Raw genomic sequence first — 22,823 nt, forward strand, 5'->3', positions numbered from 1 at the left:
GAGTCCTCTGCCAATATTGTATTGTCTATAGAGTTTAAATTGTGTTAAAAAAAAATAATGTAGCCTCCTATGTTTTTTAAAAACTGTTGAAGACTGTTTAAGCCTAAATTATTGAAATACCCAAGCAATAGGATTATATTTAATATTATGAAAAAGTCAATAATGTGTTCTAATTAATGTGTGTTTTCTCTCTGTCTTGACCCAATAGAAAATATTGATAGGCCAATTCACATTTTATCAAAGCTACCCTACAGTATCTTGCGTGCATTGATAAAAACAGGTGAATAAGTGATGACCCTGAAATTCACCAAGAGGCTGCATGCCCATTGCTCTGAAAAAAAGAGACCACACCGTCACTAAAATGATCGTCACATGCAGCGTTCTCAAGGCTCCGATTGGCATGATGGGTTGCAGGGCTGGACATCTGATCCATGGAGGGAGTGTTGTGTTGGAGGGAGAGTGCTGGTGGCTCATCACTGATGACCGGGCATTGAATCACCCTGGCCGGATGGAAACAACACCTGTAACCGGAGTCTCCTTGTGTGGAGTTCAGGTCAGGTGCGATAAAAATCAATCTTCTGGCTGACCTAAAACACCGTAGCTGACACACTGACCTAGATACTGTTTGTGTGGTAGGTCTATTTCTGTAGGCCTAACTCCCTGCTCTTCACATATTTATGGGCTAGAGAATAGATATTGTTCCGCGAAAGGGTCCATCTCTCTTCACCTCACGAATCCGTCTCCGCAATCGCATCCAGATCTGCCAGATGGTTGGCCAGAACTGGTCGGTTGGTGTAGATGTTATCCACAGGCCGAAGAAATGTTACCGTCTTTACTTTGGTCCTGCAAAATAAGGGGAATTAATAGCAACCGTAAGCAAAATGCTACAAGTTGCTTTAAATTAGGTTATCAAAAAATTCTGTTGAGGTTGGATGAGAAGGCCCACTGGGACACTTTTTGTGTACGTATTCTTGGAGAAAGAACCCGCTGGTTAACTTCTTTGCAGTGGTGCTGATCTCGTCTCGTGTGGAATTCCCGAAGATGGATGTAGCCCTTCTGTCCAACTTCCTGGTGAACTCGACCCCAACTTGAATTGCTTCCCTTTGCAACCTCTTCATCTTTCGACACACTCTCTTCGGTCTCACTCTTCCTGATCAAACTTGACGTGTTGGAGGCGATTGAGTATCTCCGGACGGTCATTACAATGTTCTCTGTGAGATCAATAAAACAAATTGATCTGATTATTTTGTTCAAACCATGCATAGGCTTTAAATAATTTTACACAATGTTTATACATAAAACATTGTGCTTTATCTTTCCATTTAAAACAACAAATGCAGTTGATAGTGCGACTTTACCCATACTGCCGCCTCGAGCGCGGACGCATTCCGTCTCAGGTTCATGTGGGTCCTGGGCTGTCCTGCCGGGGAATATGGATTAGGTTCAGCTGGCTCAGTCCCAATCACCGGCTGACTGATTTCCCCCCTAGGCACACTGTTCTCCATATCAAGCTCCTTGATTTCGTTGCTATCTCCATGACCACCTCAGCGAGGCTCCGGCTGCTTTCCATGGTGCTGGAATTCTGCTGCCAGAACCACGGCTTCCCATACAACCACGACTTGAGCAAGAGGAGCTCGTTTTTTTGCGTTTTTAACATGCTACCTGTTCTAGCTCTCTGCCAGTCTCTGTCTGCGTCTCTCAATCTCCATCTAGATCAGGTCCAAAGTAGATTATGTCGCCATTTACCACTTATCCAGCTAAAAGGGCTCAGGTGATCAGCCAATGGGACACAAGCAATGTTTTTATTAAGTGGCACGTAGTGTAGTATTTCAGGAAAAGCGGAATGGACAATGGACAAGGAGATGAAATCCTTGTTCTGAACAATTCTGCAAAGGAGGTAAACTATATAACATCTAATAAAGTTGTCTTGAATCAAACGTAGGCTATTGTGTGAATCTGATAATGAGGCAGATTACAATTGTCCTCTGGGGCAAATGATGTGCATCTCCTCCCCACCACCCACAACACATAAAATATTAATTAGATCTAGCAAAGATGAATCTAGGGTGGCAAAACAACATGCAGACACATTATTGTTGCTCTCTTTTATTGTATAAAACGCATCAATAAAAATGTGTCATAAATGGACAAGAAGGTTCTATTAGGCTACTATAGGTTTTGATTGATTTAGGTCGGATGACATCAAGTTTTAGTTATCTGTTACCAGAGAGACTGCAGCCATCGGGACCAAACGAAACATGACATGTTTACACACGGCAGCACGTGCACAGAAAAGTTGACGCATGCTCATGTGATATGGCTCACAACAGGTCCGATTGGTTGTCTCTGATGTTGCGTCCCATTGCGATAATAAACATGAAAGAAAAATACATGGTCATCACTCACATTCATTAATAGTCTAAAACGTGAAAGTTACCTCAGTACCGACAGCCAACAAATGTCACAAACAGAAAGGCCCATCATTCATGATATCATAATTGTCAAACGGCCTTCTATTTGGCTGGTATCCTAAACCGTTTCTGGCAGATCAAGCGCTTGAATAGCTCAGCAGCTTAATTAACCTTGAAAAGGTGAAAGAATGGTTATTTTCTCATCCAATTGTTCGTTTAACAATGCGAGAAACGTGCACAGATCTTTAATTGCGTGGTCCCAGCCATTAACAGGTGAGAATATTGTTTTTTTGTTGTAGGCTACATTTTCCCTTGAAACAGACCAACAGGTCAATATTGGGGGTTTCTAATCTTACTATCACTCTGGTATCAAAGACTAGAATTTTGGCAACAACACAAGCTGGTTGAAGCTGTCTCCATGTTATTTTAACTTAGGCTATTGGATTTGCAACCAAAAATGTATATTGAATTCATTTGAGTTGATAACAAATCAAATAATCAAATCGATACCCAGTGGGATGATGACACACAAACGCGCCAAAGCAAATATTGTGCAATCTGGAGTAAAACAGTAGGATAGTGCAGTAAAGGAGCAATCTATTTAAAAAAAAACTTGCTGGCATCTTTCAGCATAACAATATTTAATTGAAAAAAATATATTTTGGCCTCCCTTGTAGCACAGCAGTCTAAGGCAGTGCATCGCAGTGCTTGAGGTATCAGTACAGACCCGGGTTCGATCCCAGGCTGTGTCACAATCGGCTGTGACCGGGAGTCCCATAGGGCGAAGCACAATTGGCCCAGCCTCGCATGGTGCTCTAGTGTATCCTAGTGGCGGGCCGGGCGCCTGCAGGCTGAACGGTGTTTCCTCCAGCACCTTGGTGCAGCTGGCTTCCGGGTTAAGCGGGCGGGTGTTAAGAAGTTGGGGAGTTGCAGCGATGAGACAAGATCACAATTGGATATCACAAAATTGTGGAGAAAAAATTCTGCCATGCAACAAAAATTTCGGAGGAAGGAACAAGGTAGGATAGCCTAAACAATGCTGAGTTAAATTACAAAGTTTTACTGAGCTAGGTTATTACATAAATGCCTATGCCTAAAAGATACAGTTCCTTCAGAAAGTGTTCACACCCCTTGACTTTTTCCACATTTTGTTGTGTTACAGACAGAATTTAAAATGGATTAAATTTAAACTTTGTGTCACTGGCCTACACACAATACCCTATGATATCAAAGTGGAATTATGTTTTTAGAAATGTTTACAAATGAATAAAAAATGCAAAGCTGAAATGTCTTAAGTCAATAAGTATTCAACCCCTTTGTTATGGCAAGTCTAAATACGTTCAGGAATAAAAAATGTGCTTAACAAGCCACATAATAAGTTGCACGGATCACTCTGTGCGCAATAATAGTGTTTAACATGATTTTTGAACGACTACTTCATCTCTGTACCACACACATACAAGAAACTAAGGTCAATCACTCGAGCAATGAATTTCAAACACAGATTCAACCACAAAGACAAGTGAGGTTTTCCAATCCCTCACAAATAAAGGGCACCTATTGGTAGATAAGTAAAATTCAAAAAGCAGACTTTGAATATCCCTTTGAACATGGTGAAGTTATTAATTACACTTTGGATGGTGTATCAATACACCTAGTCACTACAAAGGTACAGGCGTCCTTCCTAACTTAGTTGCTGGAGAGGAAGGAAATCACTCAGGGATTTCAACATGAGGCTTTAAAACAGTTACAGAGTTGAATGGCTGTGATATGAGAAAACTGAGGATGGATCAACAACACTGAAGTTACACAACAATACTAACCTAAATGACAGAGTGAAAATAAGTCTGTCCAGAATGTGTTTTGGAAAAAAAAATACATCCTGTTTGCAACAAGGCACTAAAGTAAAACTGAAAAAAATGTGGCAAAGAACTTAACTTTATGTCCTGAATACAAAGCATCGTGTTTGGGGGAAATCCAAATCACATCTTCATATTTTCAAGCATGGAGATGGCTGCATCATGTCATGGGTATGCTTGTTATTGGCAAGGACTAGGGAGTTTTTCTTAGGATAAAAATAAATGGAATAGAGCTAAGCACAGGCAAAATTCTAAAGGAAAACCTGCTTCAGTCTGCTTTCCAACAACAGACACTTGGAGACAAATTCATCCTTCAGCAGGACAATACCCTAAAATACAAGGCCAAATCTACACTGGAGTTGCTTACCAAGACAACATTCAATGTTCTTGAGTGGGCTAGTTACAGTTTGGACTTGAATTTGCTTGAAAATCTATGGCAAGACTTGAAAATGGCTGTCCAGATGATCAAGCACCAACTTGACAGAGCTTGAAGAATATACAATCCAGGTGTGCAATGCACTTAAGAGACTTACCCAGAAAGAATCAGAGGTGTAATCGCTGCCAAAAGGGATTCTGATGTATTGACTCAGGGGTGTTTCAATAAATGTGCACAAAAAAAAAATCTAAAAACATTGTTTTCACTTTGTCATTACGGCGTATTGTGTGTAGATGGGTGAGAAAAATATTTAATGCATTTTTTTTTTAAATCAGCAAAAAACAACAAAGTGTGGAATAAGTCAAGGGGTATGAATACTTTCTGAAGGCACCGTAATCAGATGATTAAAACTGGATACCGATTTTCTGGTAAAAACAGCTTTAAGAATTGTGACTGGAATTTGTACAAATGTTTAATGTGGACAATTCTAAGCCATGACTAGGGGCATTTGTGATAGGGAAGCCTGTAATTACACCCTACAACTTTGTTTTTCCAGCGAGCAGCACAGGAAGCTTCTATGCAGGGCAAAGTGATGCACACTAAGTCTGAATAACTGAAAGTATGACTATGTTTAAGGTAAAGGTAATAACTACTACAACATGCATTGTAAAATAGTTTGGTGGTTAACTATATTGACACATGTCAATCAGTCGTATATTGCACAATCTGGCCTTTATGGAAGAGTGGCAAGAAGAAAGCCATTTCTTAAAGATATCCATAAAAAGTGTTGTTTAAAGTTTGCCACAAGCCACCTGGGAGACACACCAAACATGTGGAAGAAGGTGCTCTGGTCAGATGAAACCAAAATTTAACTTTTTGGCAACAATGCAAAACGTTATGTTTGGCGTAAAAGCAACACAGCTCATCACACTGAACACACCATCCCCACTGTCAAACATGGTGGTGGCAGCATCATGGTTTGGGCCTGCTTTTCTTCAGCAGGGACAGGGAAGATGGTTAAAATTGATGGGAAGATGGATGGAGCCAAATACAGGACCATTCTGGAAGAAAACCTGATGGAGTCTGTGAAAGACCTGAGACTGGGACGGAGATTTGTCTTCCAACAAGACAATGATCCAAAACATAAAGCAAAATCTACAATAGAATGGTTCAAAAATAAACATATCCAGGTGTTAGAATGGCCAAGTCAAAGTCCAGACCTGAATCCAATCGAGAATCTGTGGAAATAACTGAAAACTGCTGTTCACAAATGCTCTCCATCCAACCTCACTGAGCTCGAGCTGTTTTGCAAGGAGGAATGGGAAAAAAATTCAGTCTCTCGATGTGCAAAACTGATAGAGACATACCCCAAGCGACTTACAGCTGTAATCGCAGCAAAAGGTGGCGCTACAAAGTATTAACTTAAGGGGGCTGAATAATTTTGCACGCCCAATTTTTCAGTTTTTGATTTGTTAAAAAAGTTTGAAATATCCAATAAATGTCGTTCCACTTCATAATTGTGTCCCACTTGTTGTTGATTCTTCACAAAAAAATACAGTTTTATATCTTTCTGTTTGAAGCCTGAAATGTGGCAAAAGGTCGCAAAGTTCAAGGGGGCCGAATACTTTCGCAAGGCACTGTATACACCTTAGGCAAATACATTTAAACTCAATTTTTCGCAATTCCTGACATTTAATCCTAGTAAAAATTCCTTGTCTTAGGTCAGTTAGGATCACCACTTTATTTTAAGAATGTGAAAGGTCAGAATAATAGTAGAGTGATTTATTTCAGCTTTTATTTCTTACATCACATTCCTAGTGGGTCAGAAGTTTACATACACTCAATTAGTAATTGGTAACATTGCCTTTAAATTGTTTAACTTGGGTCACACGTTTCGGGTAGCCTTCCACAAGCGTCCCACAATAAGTGGGGTGAATTTTGGCCCATTTCTCCTGACAGCTGGTGTAACTGAGTCAGGTGTGTAAGCCTCCTTGCTCTCACACACTTTTTCTGTTCTGCACACAAATGTTCTATAGGATTGAGGTCAGGGCTTTGGGATGGCCACTCCAATACCTTGACTTTAAGACATTTTTGCCACAACTTTGGAAGTATGCTTGGTGTCATTGTCCATTTGGAAGACCAATTTGCGACCAAGCTTATACTTCCTGACTGATGTCTTGAGAAGTTGCTTCAATATATCCACATAATTTTCCTGCCTCATGATGCCATCTATTATGTGAGGTGCACCAGTCCCTCCTGAAGCAAAGCACCCCCACAACATGATGCTGCCACCCCCGTGCTTCACGGTTGGGATGGTGTTCTTCGACTTGCAAGCCTCCCCATTTTTCCTCCAAACATAGCGATGGTCATTATGGCCAAACAGTTCTATTTTTGTTTCATCAGACCAGAGGACATTTCTCCAAAAAGTATGATCTTAGTCCCCATGTGCAGTTGCAAACCGTAGTCTGGCTTTTTTTATGGTGGTTTTGAAGCAGTGGCTTCTTGTAGGGAGGTCATACAGGCACGTGGAGGCCACACACACTACTGAGCCTCATTTTGACTTGTTTTAAGGACATTACATCAAAGTTGGATCAGCCTGTAGTGTGGTTTTCCACTTTAATTTTGAGTGTGACTCCAAATCCAGACCTCTATGGGTTGATACATTTGATTTCCATTGATAATTTGTGTAATTTTGTTGTCAGCACATTCAACTATGTAAAGAAAAAAGTATTTAATAAGAATATTTCATTCATTCAGATCTAGGATGTGTTATTTTAGTGTTCCCTTTATTTTTTTGAGCAGTGTAAGTGAAATAATCTGTCTGCAAACAATTGTTGGAAAAATGACTTGTGTCATGCACAAAGTAGATGTCCTAACTGACTTGCCAAAACTATAGTTTGTTAACAAACAATTTGTGGAGTCGTTGAAAAACAAGTTTTAATGATGCCAACCTAAGTGTATGTAAACTTCAGACTTCAACTGTATGTACAGTATGTATGTATGTATGTATGTATGTATGTAAAGAAACATACTACTAGAGATTAATTTTCACTTACCCTGTGGTTTATGGACGTTAACAAATTTTATTTCAATGTTATACATAAAATATTAGTTTGTTCATTCTTGTTTTTATTTAGCCAAACAAAAAAATCATATATTTTTTTAAATATTAATAATTCTTATTTACAATTTAAAACAGTACAGTAAATAATAACAACAACATTATCAATCATAAAAATGTTATAAAACAAACTTTCAATTCGAAAATCTGTGAGCTGGGAATTCCAGAATGTTAGGATACAAAGTAGCTATGCGGAGTTGTTCTACATTCAAACAGGAACTCGAGGTGTGTTCAATCAAACAAGAAGTAGGCAACATGTCAATTTGTTCAGCAGGACACAACGTTGTGGAATATTCCGATAGAAATAAATGATGTGGAATAAAACATGTCTCTCTGCCTTATAGAAGGATTCATGTTGGCTGAATCCATAGTATTTCTATCTGCATCATTCAACAATGTTTGGCTACTGAACGTGACGCTAATTTCCTTTGTAGAATTCCTTGAACTGTCATTTTACAATAGCTTTTGGAATTGCTTACCCCAGGTGGCAAACATTTGCAGCATAAATATAACCAACAGAATATGGACAAATTGTTGTGACCAGAATTACAAGCAAACTTTTGCTCTGTTGAACGCACCTCAAGCTCATTAAGGTCACAATATTCTAAAGGGATGGGGCTGGGGAGAGAAGGCGTGTGTTGTCTGGGTATGTGTGTATAGAGTAAGGAGACGAGGTGGTCGGCAGGGGAGTGCAAACATGGATTGAGCCTTAAAAACAAAACAAAGTAAGAGTACAGCAGCCTGTTCTACTGAACATCATCATCACCAGGACTGCAGACTACCGGGACGCCAGACTACCACAACTCCAGACTACCACGACCAAAGTCTACAGACTTCTGGACTTCCCCATCCACTTCCCTTTTTTCCCCAGTTCCCATAAAGTCACAGTTCCAGTCCCCTGCTCCTTTCTGTATAATTCCTGGCAGGAGGAAGAACGACGTCTGTCACCAGGAGCTATTTTGGGTAAACATGTCCTCCTGGGCACTGTCAGATTCCAGCATGCCTATTGGCTGCTCAGTAGGCGCTGTGTCGTTCTGTTCCTGGTGGTCTTGTGTGAGGGATCTTGGCATGGAGGAGAGACATAGATAGTCAATTCATCTTTCAAATCACACAAACAGACATCTGATGAATGTATGATGCGACCAAGCACGCACACACATATATGCTGAGAGGTTAGTATAATGCACAGCACAGTGCCACTTGCTCCATAATGACAGAGTCGAAAGCATGGTAAAGTGGGGGGGGGGGGGGGGGGGAAACGATAGTGAGGGAAAGATAGTGAGGGAAAGAGAGGAGCAGAAACTGAATGAGAGGAGTTGTCTATGCAGCTGAGGTCCAATGAAAGAGAACAGATGAACAAAGAGAACAACACAAAGAGATGAGACCAAGTGGATAAAACTCTAGCTAATCCAGCAAAAGCTCATGTGTAAAAATAAATAATGAAACAATGATATCAGAGAAAGTAATGACGGATTAAAAAGAGTGATGACGTGAGAACAAAACTGTACCACACGAAAGTAAACAAACACATTGACATGAAGAGCGTGAAGGTTAGTACTGTAAGTAGCTAGGCTAATGACTGAACAGCCCATTGGCCGAATGTATCAAGCTTCTCACAATAGGAGTGCTGGCTTAGGGTTCATTTTTCTTAAACATCACAATAAATAAGATAACATGGACGGGGTTGGGGGGGTGGGGGAAGCTGATCCTAGATCAGTACTCCTATTCTGAGACATTTGATGCATACAGCCTCGGTTGTCTAAAGGAACAACAGTTTCAATGTTTCGGGGCGGTTCCGCAGACCTGCTCATTCATGACGGTGGAGAGCTCTGTGAGCATGTCCCTGTAGTGGGCTCTCATCTCCTCCTGGTACTCCAGCTGGTCCTCCTTGATCAGCCGCTCGTTGACATCCAGCGCCTGGCCGCACGCCTCTGCAAACTGCCTTCAGGGCCAAACAGAATATGTTAGGGCACTATGAGGGCCAAGAGTTTTCCTGACCATGTGACTTGATCTGGAAAAACTCTGGGTTCTAGTTATTGTTATATAAGTATTCATACACATAGCTCATATAAACAAAGACATTCCGTCGTAAGAACACATACACCCAGCCACAAGACTGACCCCCTCTATTGGTCGGATGCTCAGGATAAGGCTCTGCTGTGCACCAATGGGGCTCCTGCTCTGGCTAGAGCAAGGCCCGCCTCCAACCCTCCGACCAGTCAAGAAGACCGAAACGACAAGACTCCACCTACTTTATTCTATGTATAAAAATGAATGTAACCGTTGTATAAGGCCTCTTTTTCACCTGACTCCTTGCCGAGTTATGTGAACTAGGTCCGTGCACGTAAAACTGCGGGACAAGATATCTCTGACTCATTAAAACTGTCTTTTGTTACAACTGAAATCCACTCTGTCCAGCGTCCGTGATTTGGTCTCAACTCTCCAGTATTTAAACACTAACATTATCTTGACCTGAATTGACCCCAACCCTTTTGCTGAAGACTTTTTCAATTGATCTATGTGTGGAGCAGTTGGTAAAAGCGTATACTGACTTTTGATAACGATTTTTCCAGCGGCGTCCCCTTTGTGTGGCCATAATGCACCCTTAAAAAATCCATTCCTTTTGCAGCCCTTCTCCCTGTGTGCTGCCTGCTCCGAAGCACCTCTCACTCACATCGCTTTCCATATCACATGATCGGGTCTTTTCTCACAGGCTACAATGAAGACAAACACATCCGGGACGCAACTGCGCGCGTCCTTATCCAATTCCGAGGTATTGAACTGTCCACATGTACTTTTCGTCAGCCAACAAGATAAGTAGGCCCAACGAACAGCAAACGCACTAGCCTATGTCATTCTACTATCCCCCATAGTACAACAGTTGACCTATTCTATTCTGTGCGAGAAATACATATTCCAAACAGTCTGGGACAGTTGTGGGATGCGATAGATCACAAATTAATACAACCACTAGCATCAAAAACGTTTTTTTTTTTTTACGCACTGAGGCTGATGCAACAGATCAGATTAAAATGTTGATAAATGATTAGGCTATTTCTTCACATTATAAGCGCAGCAATGCGCACATGGCAGTAGGCTATAAGCGCAAATGTTCCATTAGCAGAAAGCACCATTATCAAAAGTGACCACAAATTCAATTATGCATGTAATGCTTTTATTATAAAGGTGCATTTTTATGGTGAAAATGATCTTCCCCAAACTTGAAACTCACGCGCTGCTTATGTGTGCCAGTTAGGCTCCCCGCCCCTTGTAAAGCAGATTAATGTGCTTAATTATTAGAAGGTTTTTGGCCAATTTAGCTGTGATTACAAACCTTATCAAAACATGAGGTGTACATCTGTGAATCGAAAAAGTCACAAAAATGTTTTGTCACCCATCAGACTATTCTTGATTTAATCTTGTATTTACTTATACTAAATAATGTGTGAAATTTTGATTTAGAATGGACCATTATCATGCACCTGTCTGGAAACAGGGGCAGGGAAAAAAATACATCTCGGCACTTACATTTTTTTCTGAATGCTTAAACACTAACAGTGATTCTTGAAGCATGATATCTGAAATAATTAACACTTGTAGCCAATGCATTTACCAAGTGTGCCAAACTCAATGCACGTTTTTTGCTTACACTCAGTTTGTAATTTTATAACACACTATTTGCAAAACTGTAAACACAACTCACTGCACGTTCTCTGCTTTACACTCAGTTTGCAATTTAATAACACACTTCTAGCAAGACTGTAAACATTGGTCCCTACATTGCTACACTATTTCGCCAATTGCTTTTCCACATTGACAATGTGAAAACACTTTTATATCATGAGTCCATTACAAATCAGAGCTTGAGCACTATACATAGGCCACAGGTAAACATTTGGTTTGGACAACAATGGAGGCCAATATTCGACAGAGTAAAGGGGTGAGAACTAGAGGAGGATGAGGAGGAGGAAGAGAAGGACGAGGAGGTGAAGAAGTAAGGGGAGGAGGAGGACGAGAAGGAGAGGATGGGGAAGAGGAAGGGGAGTCAGGAACACAATAACTGATGAAATCAGAGCGTCTGTGATGGACCATGTTGTCACCCATGGGATGAGCATGAGGGAGGCTGGGCAACGGGTTCAACCAAAGCTGAGTCGCTATACTGTTGCAGGTATCATCCGGATATTTCGAAATTAGTAACTTTAAGTGCTGTAGTCTTACTGGTACAGTATTATGTACTGCACTTCCATAATGAGCAGGATCTATCACTGAAACCATTCAAATGTTTTTACAGAACTGCATGAAAAACAGTATCTGGTGGAAGAGGTGGACTGTTCACCTCAGAGCAGGAGACCCACATTGTAAATATGGTCATTGCAAATAACTGCATCAGACTCAGAGAACTGCAGGACCACATAATGACAGATAACCCCATATTCCAAAACGTCAACAGAGTGAGTCTCTCTCTGCACTGTCTCGTCTACTGAAACAGAGTGAGTCTCTGCACTGTCTCGTCTACTGAAACGCAATAGAATTAGGATGAAGCAGCTGTACAGTCCCTTTCGAAAGAAACGCAGACCGTGTTAAACAACTGAGATATGAATATGTGCAGGTAAGCTATACTATCTGATCATTGGTACTGGATCTGGAAGTGTATGGTGCTAATTATAATTGACTGATCCCTGCTTTTCGTACTGCGCTACATTGTTTTGTCTTGTCTCTTTCAGAGAGTCATGGAGCTAGAAGCAGATTTTATTTATCCGTTATTTTACCAGGTAAGTTGACTGAGAACATGTTCTCATTTACAGCAACGACCTGGGGAATAGTTACAGGGGAGAAGAGGGGGATGAATAAGCCAATTGTAAACTGGGGATTATTAGGCGACCATGATGGTTTGAGGGCCAGATTGGGAATTTAGCCAGGACACCGGGGTTAACACCCCTACTCTTACGATAAGTGCCATGGGATCTTTAATGACCTCAGAGAGTCAGGACACCCGTTCAACGGCACCCTACACAGGGCAGTCCCTGGGGCATTGGGATATTTTTTTTAGACCAGAGGAAAGAGTGCCTCCTACTGGCCCTCCAACACCACTTCAAGCAGCATCTGGTCAGGGACTGACCAGGACCAACCCTGCTTAGCTTCCTAAGCAAGACAGCAGTGGTATGCAGGGTATGCAGGGTGGTATGCTGCTGGCAAAGCTGCAGTACATCATGAGCTAATATATGTGGACGAGGCAGGTTTCAACCATGCAAAAACACGGGCCATGGCAGAAATATCCTCGGACGCCGTGTCATCATCAACGTCCCGGGACAATGTGGTGGCAACATAACAATGTGTGTGGCTATTAGTCAAAACGGCATCCTTCACCATCATGCAATCCTAGGCCCATACAACACTGCACACATTATCACATTTCTGGGCCCCCTCCACAACAGACTAATCCCTAATGACCAGGGGCCAGAGCAGCCCAGGTACGTTATCATCTGGGACAATGTTAGTTTCCACTGGGCTGCTGTGGTCCGCAATTGGTTCACAGGTCACCCACTTTTCATCGCACTCAATCTCCCCCATACTCTCCTTTCTTGAATCCCATTGAAGAATTCTTCTCTGCATGGCGTTGGTAGGTTTATGATCGTCAGCCCCACCAACGCATACCCCTTACCCCTTCTACAGGCAATGGAGGAGGCTTGTGGAGACATCGATCAGGGGTGGATACGGCACTCCAGGCGATACTTTCCACGCTGCCTAGCTCAAGACAACATCGCATGTGATGTGAACGAAGTCTTATGGCCAGACCCACAAAGGCGGCGAGACGTAGCTTAATTTTTTTCTGTTCTTTTTTTCCCCGAGCACAAATGTTTTTGTTTTCTCTTACTGCGCTTTTGTTGTTTGAGGAATGTTAGAACATTCTGAGAAAAATCGAAACTTTTTCCCCTTATTTGTATTGATAGTGTGTTATGTTCAGAATACACATCCTTACTTTACACATTTGGATACCTGTGTGTATTATGTGTGTTTACTACACGTATGACAAAACTTTATTGCACACTGCTATGCCCTGCACACAGAAAAAGCAAAAGCCACACAAGTGTTCATTTATACGATCAGTGCGCAGTTGGTGCTTCGTGTGCTTATTCAAGTTATGGTTTGTGTGTACTGTATTGACGCTTTGTTTGAAGAGTTTTGCAAGAATTGTTTGCTGGTTAGATTTAAGGTTTTGTAGTTAGTGTGTAGAGTTTTGCAAAAATAGCCTACAGTTTCAAAGATAGTGCCTAAGCAATCGTAAAAAAAAATTGTAAATAGCGAATGGAGGACGGTTTTCCTGTCGTTCATTTTCCTGCCAGCCAGGTAGGCTATTACTCCTGTTGTAAAGATAAGCAATGTGCTTAATATTTGCTTCATTTTAGGAAAGTTGAAAAATAAACATAGTAGGCCCAGCCTATAGAAAGCTGATGGAATCCTTTTAATAGCCATCACTCTGTTTTCTCCGCAGTTGCATAGCCTATAGAAATGTCGCGCAACATGAGCTCATGGGCTCTCATGAAGTGTTTGATTCGATTTTACATCACATTTGCATTGATGTCAGAGTGATTAGAGGGACAATAGAGTGCTGAGTACCAGACACTTAGCAAGTTTGGGAGGCTACTAACGACCATCAGCAGCATCAGAGCTTGGAGAAGCCTAATCACTGTGACTAAAAGGTCACGTGGAATTTGACTGCCTTCGTGACCACTAGTGTGGCGGTAATACAGTCACCGCAACAGCCCTAAACATAACTATACTAAACATTTACCTTTTGGATAAAAGCATATGCTAAGTGGTGCATAAATAAGGAGAAGTGTTGTGATGAATACCTGAAAATCTCCTTGAGCAGTTTGACTTGGTTGTCGGGGTACCTCTTGGCATTTTTCTCTTCCAGGAAGGCTCGGGCATAGGCCATGGGCCCTGCATTGACCTGTAAGGTAAGTTCATGGTTATTCACCTGCACCATTTTCAACAGACACCGCAGTAAGAAGAAATGAGAACTGAGGGTAATGCTAATAATGCAACAGGCTAAAGCTAGTGATGCAAGAGGCAAATGCTAAAGATGCAAGACACTAATGCTAATAGTGATGCTAGAGGCTAATGTGAATTCTGTGGTTGCCATTGCCCCATGAGGTCACTTAGGCAGAGAGCTCCCTTACATTTGGTAAATATTTGTATATAATTAATAGATTTTTATGAAATGTCTGAATCACTAGTATACTGACCAGTGCTGTAATCACTGATCAGTATACTTGAAATGCAAAACATTTCATAAAAATCTATTAATTATAAAGGTGTTTTTTCCCCCCCATGCGTTCTGGTACCTCAGAGCCCCCGCCCCTCTTATGCTCGCTTTTTGTTTGGTACCTCCCGATTTACAAATCAAGCACTGTTCTCGCGAGGCCCCGAGCAAACATTTTTATTTAGGAAAACGGCTAACTTCCCACACTTCCACACATTTTGCCATGGGGCAGAAAGAAAAATGTGCAGTTGTATAGCTGATCTCATGCTATTCTACACATTTTCCCATGAGGCTGAGAGAAAAATGTGCCGTTTCATAGCTGCATGGGGGTACTGTACGTGTGTATCAGCTCAGCTATTTCTGAACTCACTAATGTGCTTGTGTGTTGTTGTGTGTGAGCGTGTCTGTCTGTCAGTTGTGTCTGTCAGCTCAACTCACTTGAGTGGTAGTGTGTGTACAGTACGTGTATGTCAGCTCTGCCATGACCTCTCAACAACTCCCTTCTGTGTGTCTCTCTCCATCTTTCTCCTCCTCCACCCCTACCCTTACCTTGACGCTGACGCTACCCTGCAGTTTGAGCTGCAGCCGGATCATGTCAACCTCTGCCATGGCACACAGCTGGTTGAGCTCCGACACTTTGCAGGACATCTCGTCGATGGCCACCTCGATGGGGTTCATCTCCGTGCTCTGCTGCTCCACCACCTGGATACGCTTTTTCAGGTAGGGGAAGGTGGAGTTCGCTGGGTAGGGAGAGAGAAAGGAAGGGGGAGTAGACACAGGGTATGAGGAACCAATTGGTTAAAACTTGTGGTCCTGGGTGGCTCAGTTGTTAGAGCATGAGGAGTATTGTTAGAGCATAGAGTCAGGACCGTGGGTTTGATGCCCACTGGGGCTACCCATATGAAAAAATGTATGCTTTGGAGAAAAGTGTCTGCAAGATGGGATATATTTTATTGGGTTTGTTTAGGAATTCATTTTATTTTGAACCTACACCATAACTTTACTGGTCAGAATATTATCGCTGATTACAGCACTGGTCAGTATACTAGTGAATCAGACAGTTACAGCTCAGTGTTTACTGGTCATTCAGACACTTCCCATTAGTATAGTGTACTACCATACAAGCCAATGGCTCAGTGGGCTAGAGCGTCACCTGGGTTGTAGGTTCGAATCCTGCACATTCCACATACTGAATATATGTGAGAGTCAATGTCGACAGCTCTTTCAGATTAAAACATTAGCAATAATGACCTTTTGAATAACTCACTTGTTAGTATGGTGCGTCTCTTGCACTGCTCCTCCACGTCGCCATGTTTCTTCCCCGACAGAGTGAAAGGCGTCTCGAACACGAAGCGATTGATGTTGTGGTGTCGCTCAAAGTCCGTCTTCTTCTCCTGCTGCTCCTTGTCGTCGAAGTAGGGCACTACGTAGGTCACCTGGATGTAGGCGTACTTGGGGTCCAGGTCTTTAGGATTTACCTGGTGGGTTATATCAAACAGAACAATCAGTTCACAATCTGGGTCGTATTCATTAGGTCACTACGTAGAAAAAAACGTGGCAAAACATTTTTGCAATGGAAAATGTTCTGCAAACAAAAACGAGAGTTACTTATGGTGAACGATTGAGTGTATTTTTTTAGATTTGATTAGGATCCCCATTAGCCGACACCAATGGAGACAGCTAGTCTTACAGGGGTTCGACACACAACAAAAAATACTAAATACTTTAGAATTGACATGCATTTAAAACATTAACATGTATGAATCTACTGCTTACATACAGATGTCGTATCTTAATTTGATCATCCTGCTGTTACAGAAATGTTCCTGTACAGCTGGAAATGCAAACTTGTAGTGTATTTGAGGTTTAAAAGGCTTGTAATTTCCACTTTAAAATGTCAGACTTGACATGCCCTAATGAAACATTTATCACACAATCATTTACATTTCCTGTTGCTGTAGGATTATTTTCCTGCTGTAGCAAACTGGCTCATATTAAGATCCTACATCTGTACACACAAAAAGTAGATCACATGAGGGAGAGGCGTTGTGAGGTGTTGCTTTATTCGTTTTTTGAAAACAAGTTTGCTGTTCACTTGCGCTATATGAGTTCCATGCAATCATGGCTCTGTATAATATTGTACGTTTCTTTGAATTTGTTCTGGACCTGGAGACTGTGAAAAGACTGCTGTTGTCATGTCTGGTGGGTAAGTGTGTGACAGTGCTGTGTGTAAGTTGACTATGCAAACCATTTTGAATTTCCAACACATGCAGTCAGTCTCTCCTCAACTCTTAGCCAAGAGAAACTGGCATGCATACGAAGAGCAAAAAGTGACGCTCTGTTCTGGGCCAGCTGCAGCTTAACTAGGACCTTGTTTGCAGCACTTTTCTTTTTCACTTGGCTCCCCACACCTCCTGGCCAATGGTCATGCTGCTCTCCCTATGGTCATTCCCCCACACCCCCTAAACAGTCTTTACTCTGCCTCCAACCCAATGGGCATTTATTTATTAATCACTGCTACAGTTATGATATATATATATATATATATATATATATATATATATATAGTGTAATTTTTTAACATTTTTTAAATTACAATTTTCATTATTTTATTTCACTTACTCCTTCTTGTTGGAGCTCGGAGCCTAAGATTTTCACTGTACTCTGCAATCACACCTGCAACCCCTGTACACGTGACCTTTAAACAATCCGAAATCTCTGAATCATATGACTGGACAATAATCAAGATGAGAGAAAACTACAGCCTGCAGGACTTGCTTTGTGTGGTGTCAAAAAAAAAGCAAAGATCTCTCCCCGTCTTTACAACCATTGAATCTACAGTATATGTGTTGGCCATGACAGTTTACAATCTAAGGTAACACCAAGTCATTTAGTCTCCTCAACTTGCTCAACATCCATACCATTCATTACCAGGTTCAGCCGAGGTCTAGAACTTAGCACCAAATACACTGCCACCGTTTCAAAAACTGACTGCAACTCTTTGTTTAGGGTTGCAGTAAACTTCACTAGCTGTGGTTGCTGACCTATAGGTCTGGAAGAAAACTAACACATTTCGATTTTTGAGTGTAACACCCCATTCATTGCGATTCTGACCCTTTAATTGCGCATCTAGCGAGTGAGGAACGTGCAGTATAATGTGCCGGTCAAGCGATGCTGCTCATTTCATAGCAAAGTTCGATAGAAATGATATACTTGCTCATGATATACTTCTGCCAGGCAAACCTACTTTGCAGTTAACGTTTAATTGAGACGGTTATCACATCAACTGGCTACACCCAGAGTGAAAGACAAATGTGCGCACCACACAGACAGACAGGGGCAATATTGCTAGAAATGAATTGGCAGATATTGTGTTAGGTTTGGTTTTTTAAGCCAATAGCGGCTAACCGGGGGTGTCATGTTGTGTTGATTACCTAGTAGTTGGGAGCTGGCGGTGTCTGATATTTGTGAGATTTGTTTATGACAGTTTGCGATGGAACACGTGAAACTTGCATATACTTTCAGAATTGTTTGGTGAGCTACTCATACAGTAGGTGGGCTGCGAGCTACTGGTAGTTTCACAATCGACCTGTTGGAGCCCATGGTCTAAATGAATCAATACTTCACTGACTGCTTTTCTATGGAGAAAGATTGCTGTCAAAATGTAGCAGTACATGAATTAATTTACAACATTTTGACAACAATCTTTCTATGAAAGAAACAGAGACAAGTACTAAAGAGGCCGAAACACTTAGAATAATACCGTATATGAAACATATACATGTGACAGTGTTTGGACGCTGGGGGGAGGTAGTAGACTGACCTTGTTGGAGTCCTGGATCATCTTGACGTTGTCGGCCCCAAACTTGTCTGAGTAGAGTTTGAGGAGCCTCTGGGAGATCTCGGACAGTCCTGTCAGCTTAGGCTCCTTATAGATGAACTCTTTACTCTCCTCCTCCTCAAAGAACCCCTGTTACAGAAACACCATTTTACCCAACCACCTGTGTGTGTGTGTGTGTGTGTGTGTGTTTGTCTGAATGCAATGCCTGCGTCAATACTTTGAAGAGTATGTATATGTGCGTGTATTGTTTAGAAACTGTGGCCCTTTGTTTTCTTTCTTCATCCCTTAGCTGAATATTAATAACCCGTAGCTGGAATTTCTAGGCTCACATCACCCCTTAGGGGTTTACTGCGCTTCCCTATCAGTCAGGTCATGTGTTTCTTAGTGTTAGGTCAGCTTGTTAGAACACAATTGTAATCACAAAAGTTACTGACAAAATTGCAATGTTATGTTCTGGATAAAACAGAGGTCATTCTCAAAGCACCGTGGGGTCAAAGGGCAATGAGGGTTATTTTCAGACAGTGTGTTCTTTCCTATGGAAAACTTCCTGGGCTCTGTCTCAATGAGTCTTTCTTCAATTCCTGGCATCCTATATCGTCCCTCCTTTCAATTTATTTGTTGTACTTTAACCCATTTTTCTCCCTAATTTTGTGATATCCATCTGGTAGTTAGATCGCTGCAACTCCCCTACGGACTCGGGAGAGGCGAAGGTCAAGAGCCAAGCATCCCCCGAAACACGACCCTGCCAACCCGCATTGCTTCTTGAAACACAGATCACTTAACCCAGAAGCACCCATGTGTCAGAGGAAAACGCCATCCAGATGGCGACCGGGGTCAGCTTGCAGGTGCCTGGCCCTCCACAAGGAGTCGCTAGAGTGCGATGGGACAAGGAAATGGGCCAAACCTTCCCCTTACTTAGACGACGCTGGAATTGTACACCGCCTCATGGGTCTCCCGGTCCCGGTCGGCTGTAACACAGCCTGGGATTGAACCCGAGTCTGTAGTGACGCCTCAAGCACTGAGATACAGTGTCTTAGACCGCTGTGCCACTCGGGAGGCCCTCATCTCTTTCTTAACCGTATTGGAGGAAAAGGTCCAAGGTAGGGTTGAATGGTGGGAACTCGGTTACTGAGGTTTACTGCCCAATACCACTACCTTTTCCTAGGATAAATAACTGTATAATGCATGTAGACCTATCATCTCATCATGGTACATTTTTTTCTTGTGACAGGTAGGCCTGCATTTTCTGCAGGATAGCCTAATCTACAGTAATATAAGGACCGAATGTGCTTCTAATTTACACATCTCTATTTGGCTTTCGGGGGTCACCTTCATTTTTTATTGTAAAAATTTCATTTTTTTAATTGCAGCTGCAGAGTTTTGAAACAGCCTATCATTCGAATAATAATGTATTGCTTTAAATCAGATCATGTGCGAGCAGTCTGTTCAAGATTGATTTAGACAGTACCAGTCAAAAGTTTGGACACACCTACTCATTCCAGGGTTTTTCTTTATTTGTACTATTTTCTACATTGTAGAAACTATGAAATAACACAAATAACATATGGAATTTGTTTAACAAATAATTGTTAAACAAATACAAATATATTTTATATTTGAGATTCTTCAATGTTGCCACCCATTGCCTTGATGACAGCTGTGCACACTCTTGGCATTCTCTCAGACTGCCCAATAAAAATAAAATATTAAGATTGGCAAAAGAACACAGACACTGGACAGAGGAACTCTGCCTAGAAGGCCAGCATTCTGGAGTCGCCTCTTCACTGTGGACGTTGAGACTGGTGTTTTGCAGGTACTATTTCATGATGCTGCCAGTTGAGGACTTGTGAGCCGTCTGTTTCTCAAACTAGACACTCTAATGTACTCGTCCTCCTCTTTCTATTCTGGTTAGAGCCAGTTTGCGCTGTTCTGTGAAGGGAGTAGTATACAGCGTTGTACAAGATCTTCAGTTTCTTGGCAATTTCTCGCATTTAGCCTTCATTTCTCAGAACAAGTATAGGCTGACAGGTTTCAGAAGAAAGTACTTTGTTTCCGGCCATTTTGAGCCTGTAATCGAACCCACAAATGCTGATGCACCAGATACTCAACTAGTCTAAAGAAGGCCAGTCCTATTGCTTCTTTAAATCAGGACAACAGTTTTCAGCTGTGCTAACATAATTGCAAAAGGGTTTTATAATGATCAATTAGCCTTTTAAAATTATAAACTTGGATTAGCTAACACAACATGCCATTGGAACACAGGAGTGATGGTTGCTGATAATGGGCCTTTTACGCCTATGTAGATATTCCATAAAAAAATCGTCCGTTTCCAGCTACAATAGTAATTTACAGCATTGGAGCCAGTTTGTGCTGTTCTGTGAAGGGAGTAGTACACAGCGTTGTACAAGAAAAAAATATTTTCTTTCAAAAACAAGGACATTTCTAAGTGACCCCAAACTTTTGAATGGCTACATATGTCCTAGCCTACCTCTTTCAGGTAATGAATGATGGATTATGCATAATAAGCTTCTAACTAGCCTCTGTCTCCGCGCAATATGCACACACCTGGGCTCCTGTGGCCTCTCTCCTTAGCTCTTGGAGTCCCATGCAGGAAAAGCTAGACTAGAATAGCTTGCTGAATTTGTTATGTTTTTTTCTGTTGTGCGTAATGTGCAGTAAGTAGCCTAGAGTATCATATATGTATTGGTTAATGGCACAATCATTTTGGCTTTTTTGGGCTTGGGCTCATAAAATGTCTTTAATGTATGGCTCATTAGGCTTGAATTCTCGATCAAAGCGGCTAAGAGGGGATGAGAGGAATCGAGGAGTGATGAGTTGAGAAAGAGCCCTACATTCCAACATTCATGACCAGGGCCCGCATTCATAAAGTGCCTCAGAATAGGAGTGCTGATCTAGGATCAGGTCGCCCCTCTTATTCATTATGACTTAAAATGCTAAACAGATCCTAAAATCAGCAGTCCCACTCTGAGATGTTTTGTGAATACAGGCCCTGGTCTGGCCTGCCTGCATGTATACTGCTATTTCATCTTGACACCAACTGTTCTAAGATCTGTTCAAAGGAGCTAGAGATTAGAGATTGGGATCGTTGAGGGGAAAAAGATTACTGGAGATTATAGGATGTAGGTATCGGGGTCAATTCTATTTAAATTCCTTCAACTCAGGAAGTAAACCGAAATTCCAATTTCCTAATTTTACTCATTTCTTTTCAATGAGGGAAATGTAAATTCTGCTTTATTCCTGAATTGACTGAATTGATATATAATCGACCCCAAACCCCGGTAGGTATACATATCATGTAACAATATGTATACAGCATATATCTTAGAAGAAAAGGTTAGAGAAGCTACTACCGGTGAAGGGAGAAGAGAGAAGGTAAGCGGAACAAAAAAGATCGGAAACATAAAAGAGAGACAAAAACTTACCGCAATCTTGATACAGAAAAACCAAAAGGAAGAAAAGAAAAAGAGCAGATGGAGGAATTAAAGAGACTGACTAGAATTAAAGAGACTGACTAGAATTAGAGACTGACTAGAATTAGAGACTGACTAGAATTAAAGAGACTGACTAGAATTAAAGAGTGACTAGAATTAAAGAGACTGACTAGAATTAAAGAGACTGACTAGAATTAAAGAGACTGACTAGAATTAAAGAGACTGACTAGAATTAGAGACTGACTAGAATTAAAGAGACTGACTAGAATTAAAGAGACTGACTAGAATTAAAGAGTGACTAGAATTAAAGAGACTGACTAGAATTAAAGAGACTGACTAGAATTAAAGAGACTGACTAGAATTAAAGAGACTGACTAGAATTAAAGAGACTGACTCGAATTAAAGAGACTGACTAGAATTAAAGAGACTGACTAGAATTAAAGAGACTGACTAGAATTAAAGAGACTGACTAGAATTAAAGAGACTGACTAGAATT

The 22,823-nt window shown here is 41.4% G+C and overlaps 1 protein-coding gene and 1 pseudogene across 9 annotated transcripts in view; both read right to left on the reverse strand.

Moving 5' to 3' along the window:
* Positions 1 to 728: 728 nt before the first annotated feature.
* Positions 729 to 1,657, reverse strand: LOC149971200 (uncharacterized; annotated as a pseudogene).
* A 6,052-nt stretch (positions 1,658 to 7,709) lies between these two features.
* LOC110507356 (dedicator of cytokinesis protein 10) overlaps positions 7,710 to 22,823 on the reverse strand; it is a 177,389-nt gene continuing 162,275 nt past the window's right edge. For all 9 annotated transcript variants that reach the window (XM_090224225.1, XM_090224221.1, XM_090224222.1 and 6 more), the window contains 6 exons: positions 18,858 to 19,004; positions 16,302 to 16,512; positions 15,584 to 15,774; positions 14,622 to 14,722; positions 9,571 to 9,709; positions 7,710 to 8,829 (listed from right to left, as the gene is read on the reverse strand). In XM_090224225.1, the coding sequence (XP_090080351.1) occupies positions 8,782 to 8,829; positions 9,571 to 9,709; positions 14,622 to 14,722; positions 15,584 to 15,774; positions 16,302 to 16,512; positions 18,858 to 19,004 (837 nt within the window). In that variant the 3' untranslated portion in view covers positions 7,710 to 8,781. The remainder of the gene's footprint in view (positions 8,830 to 9,570; positions 9,710 to 14,621; positions 14,723 to 15,583; positions 15,775 to 16,301; positions 16,513 to 18,857; positions 19,005 to 22,823) is intronic.

The sequence above is a fragment of the Oncorhynchus mykiss genome, chromosome 27 (genome assembly GCF_057628025.1).
Source record: "Oncorhynchus mykiss isolate SJ-2025 chromosome 27, ASM5762802v1, whole genome shotgun sequence".
In the NCBI taxonomy this organism is placed as follows: Eukaryota; Metazoa; Chordata; class Actinopteri; order Salmoniformes; family Salmonidae; genus Oncorhynchus; species Oncorhynchus mykiss.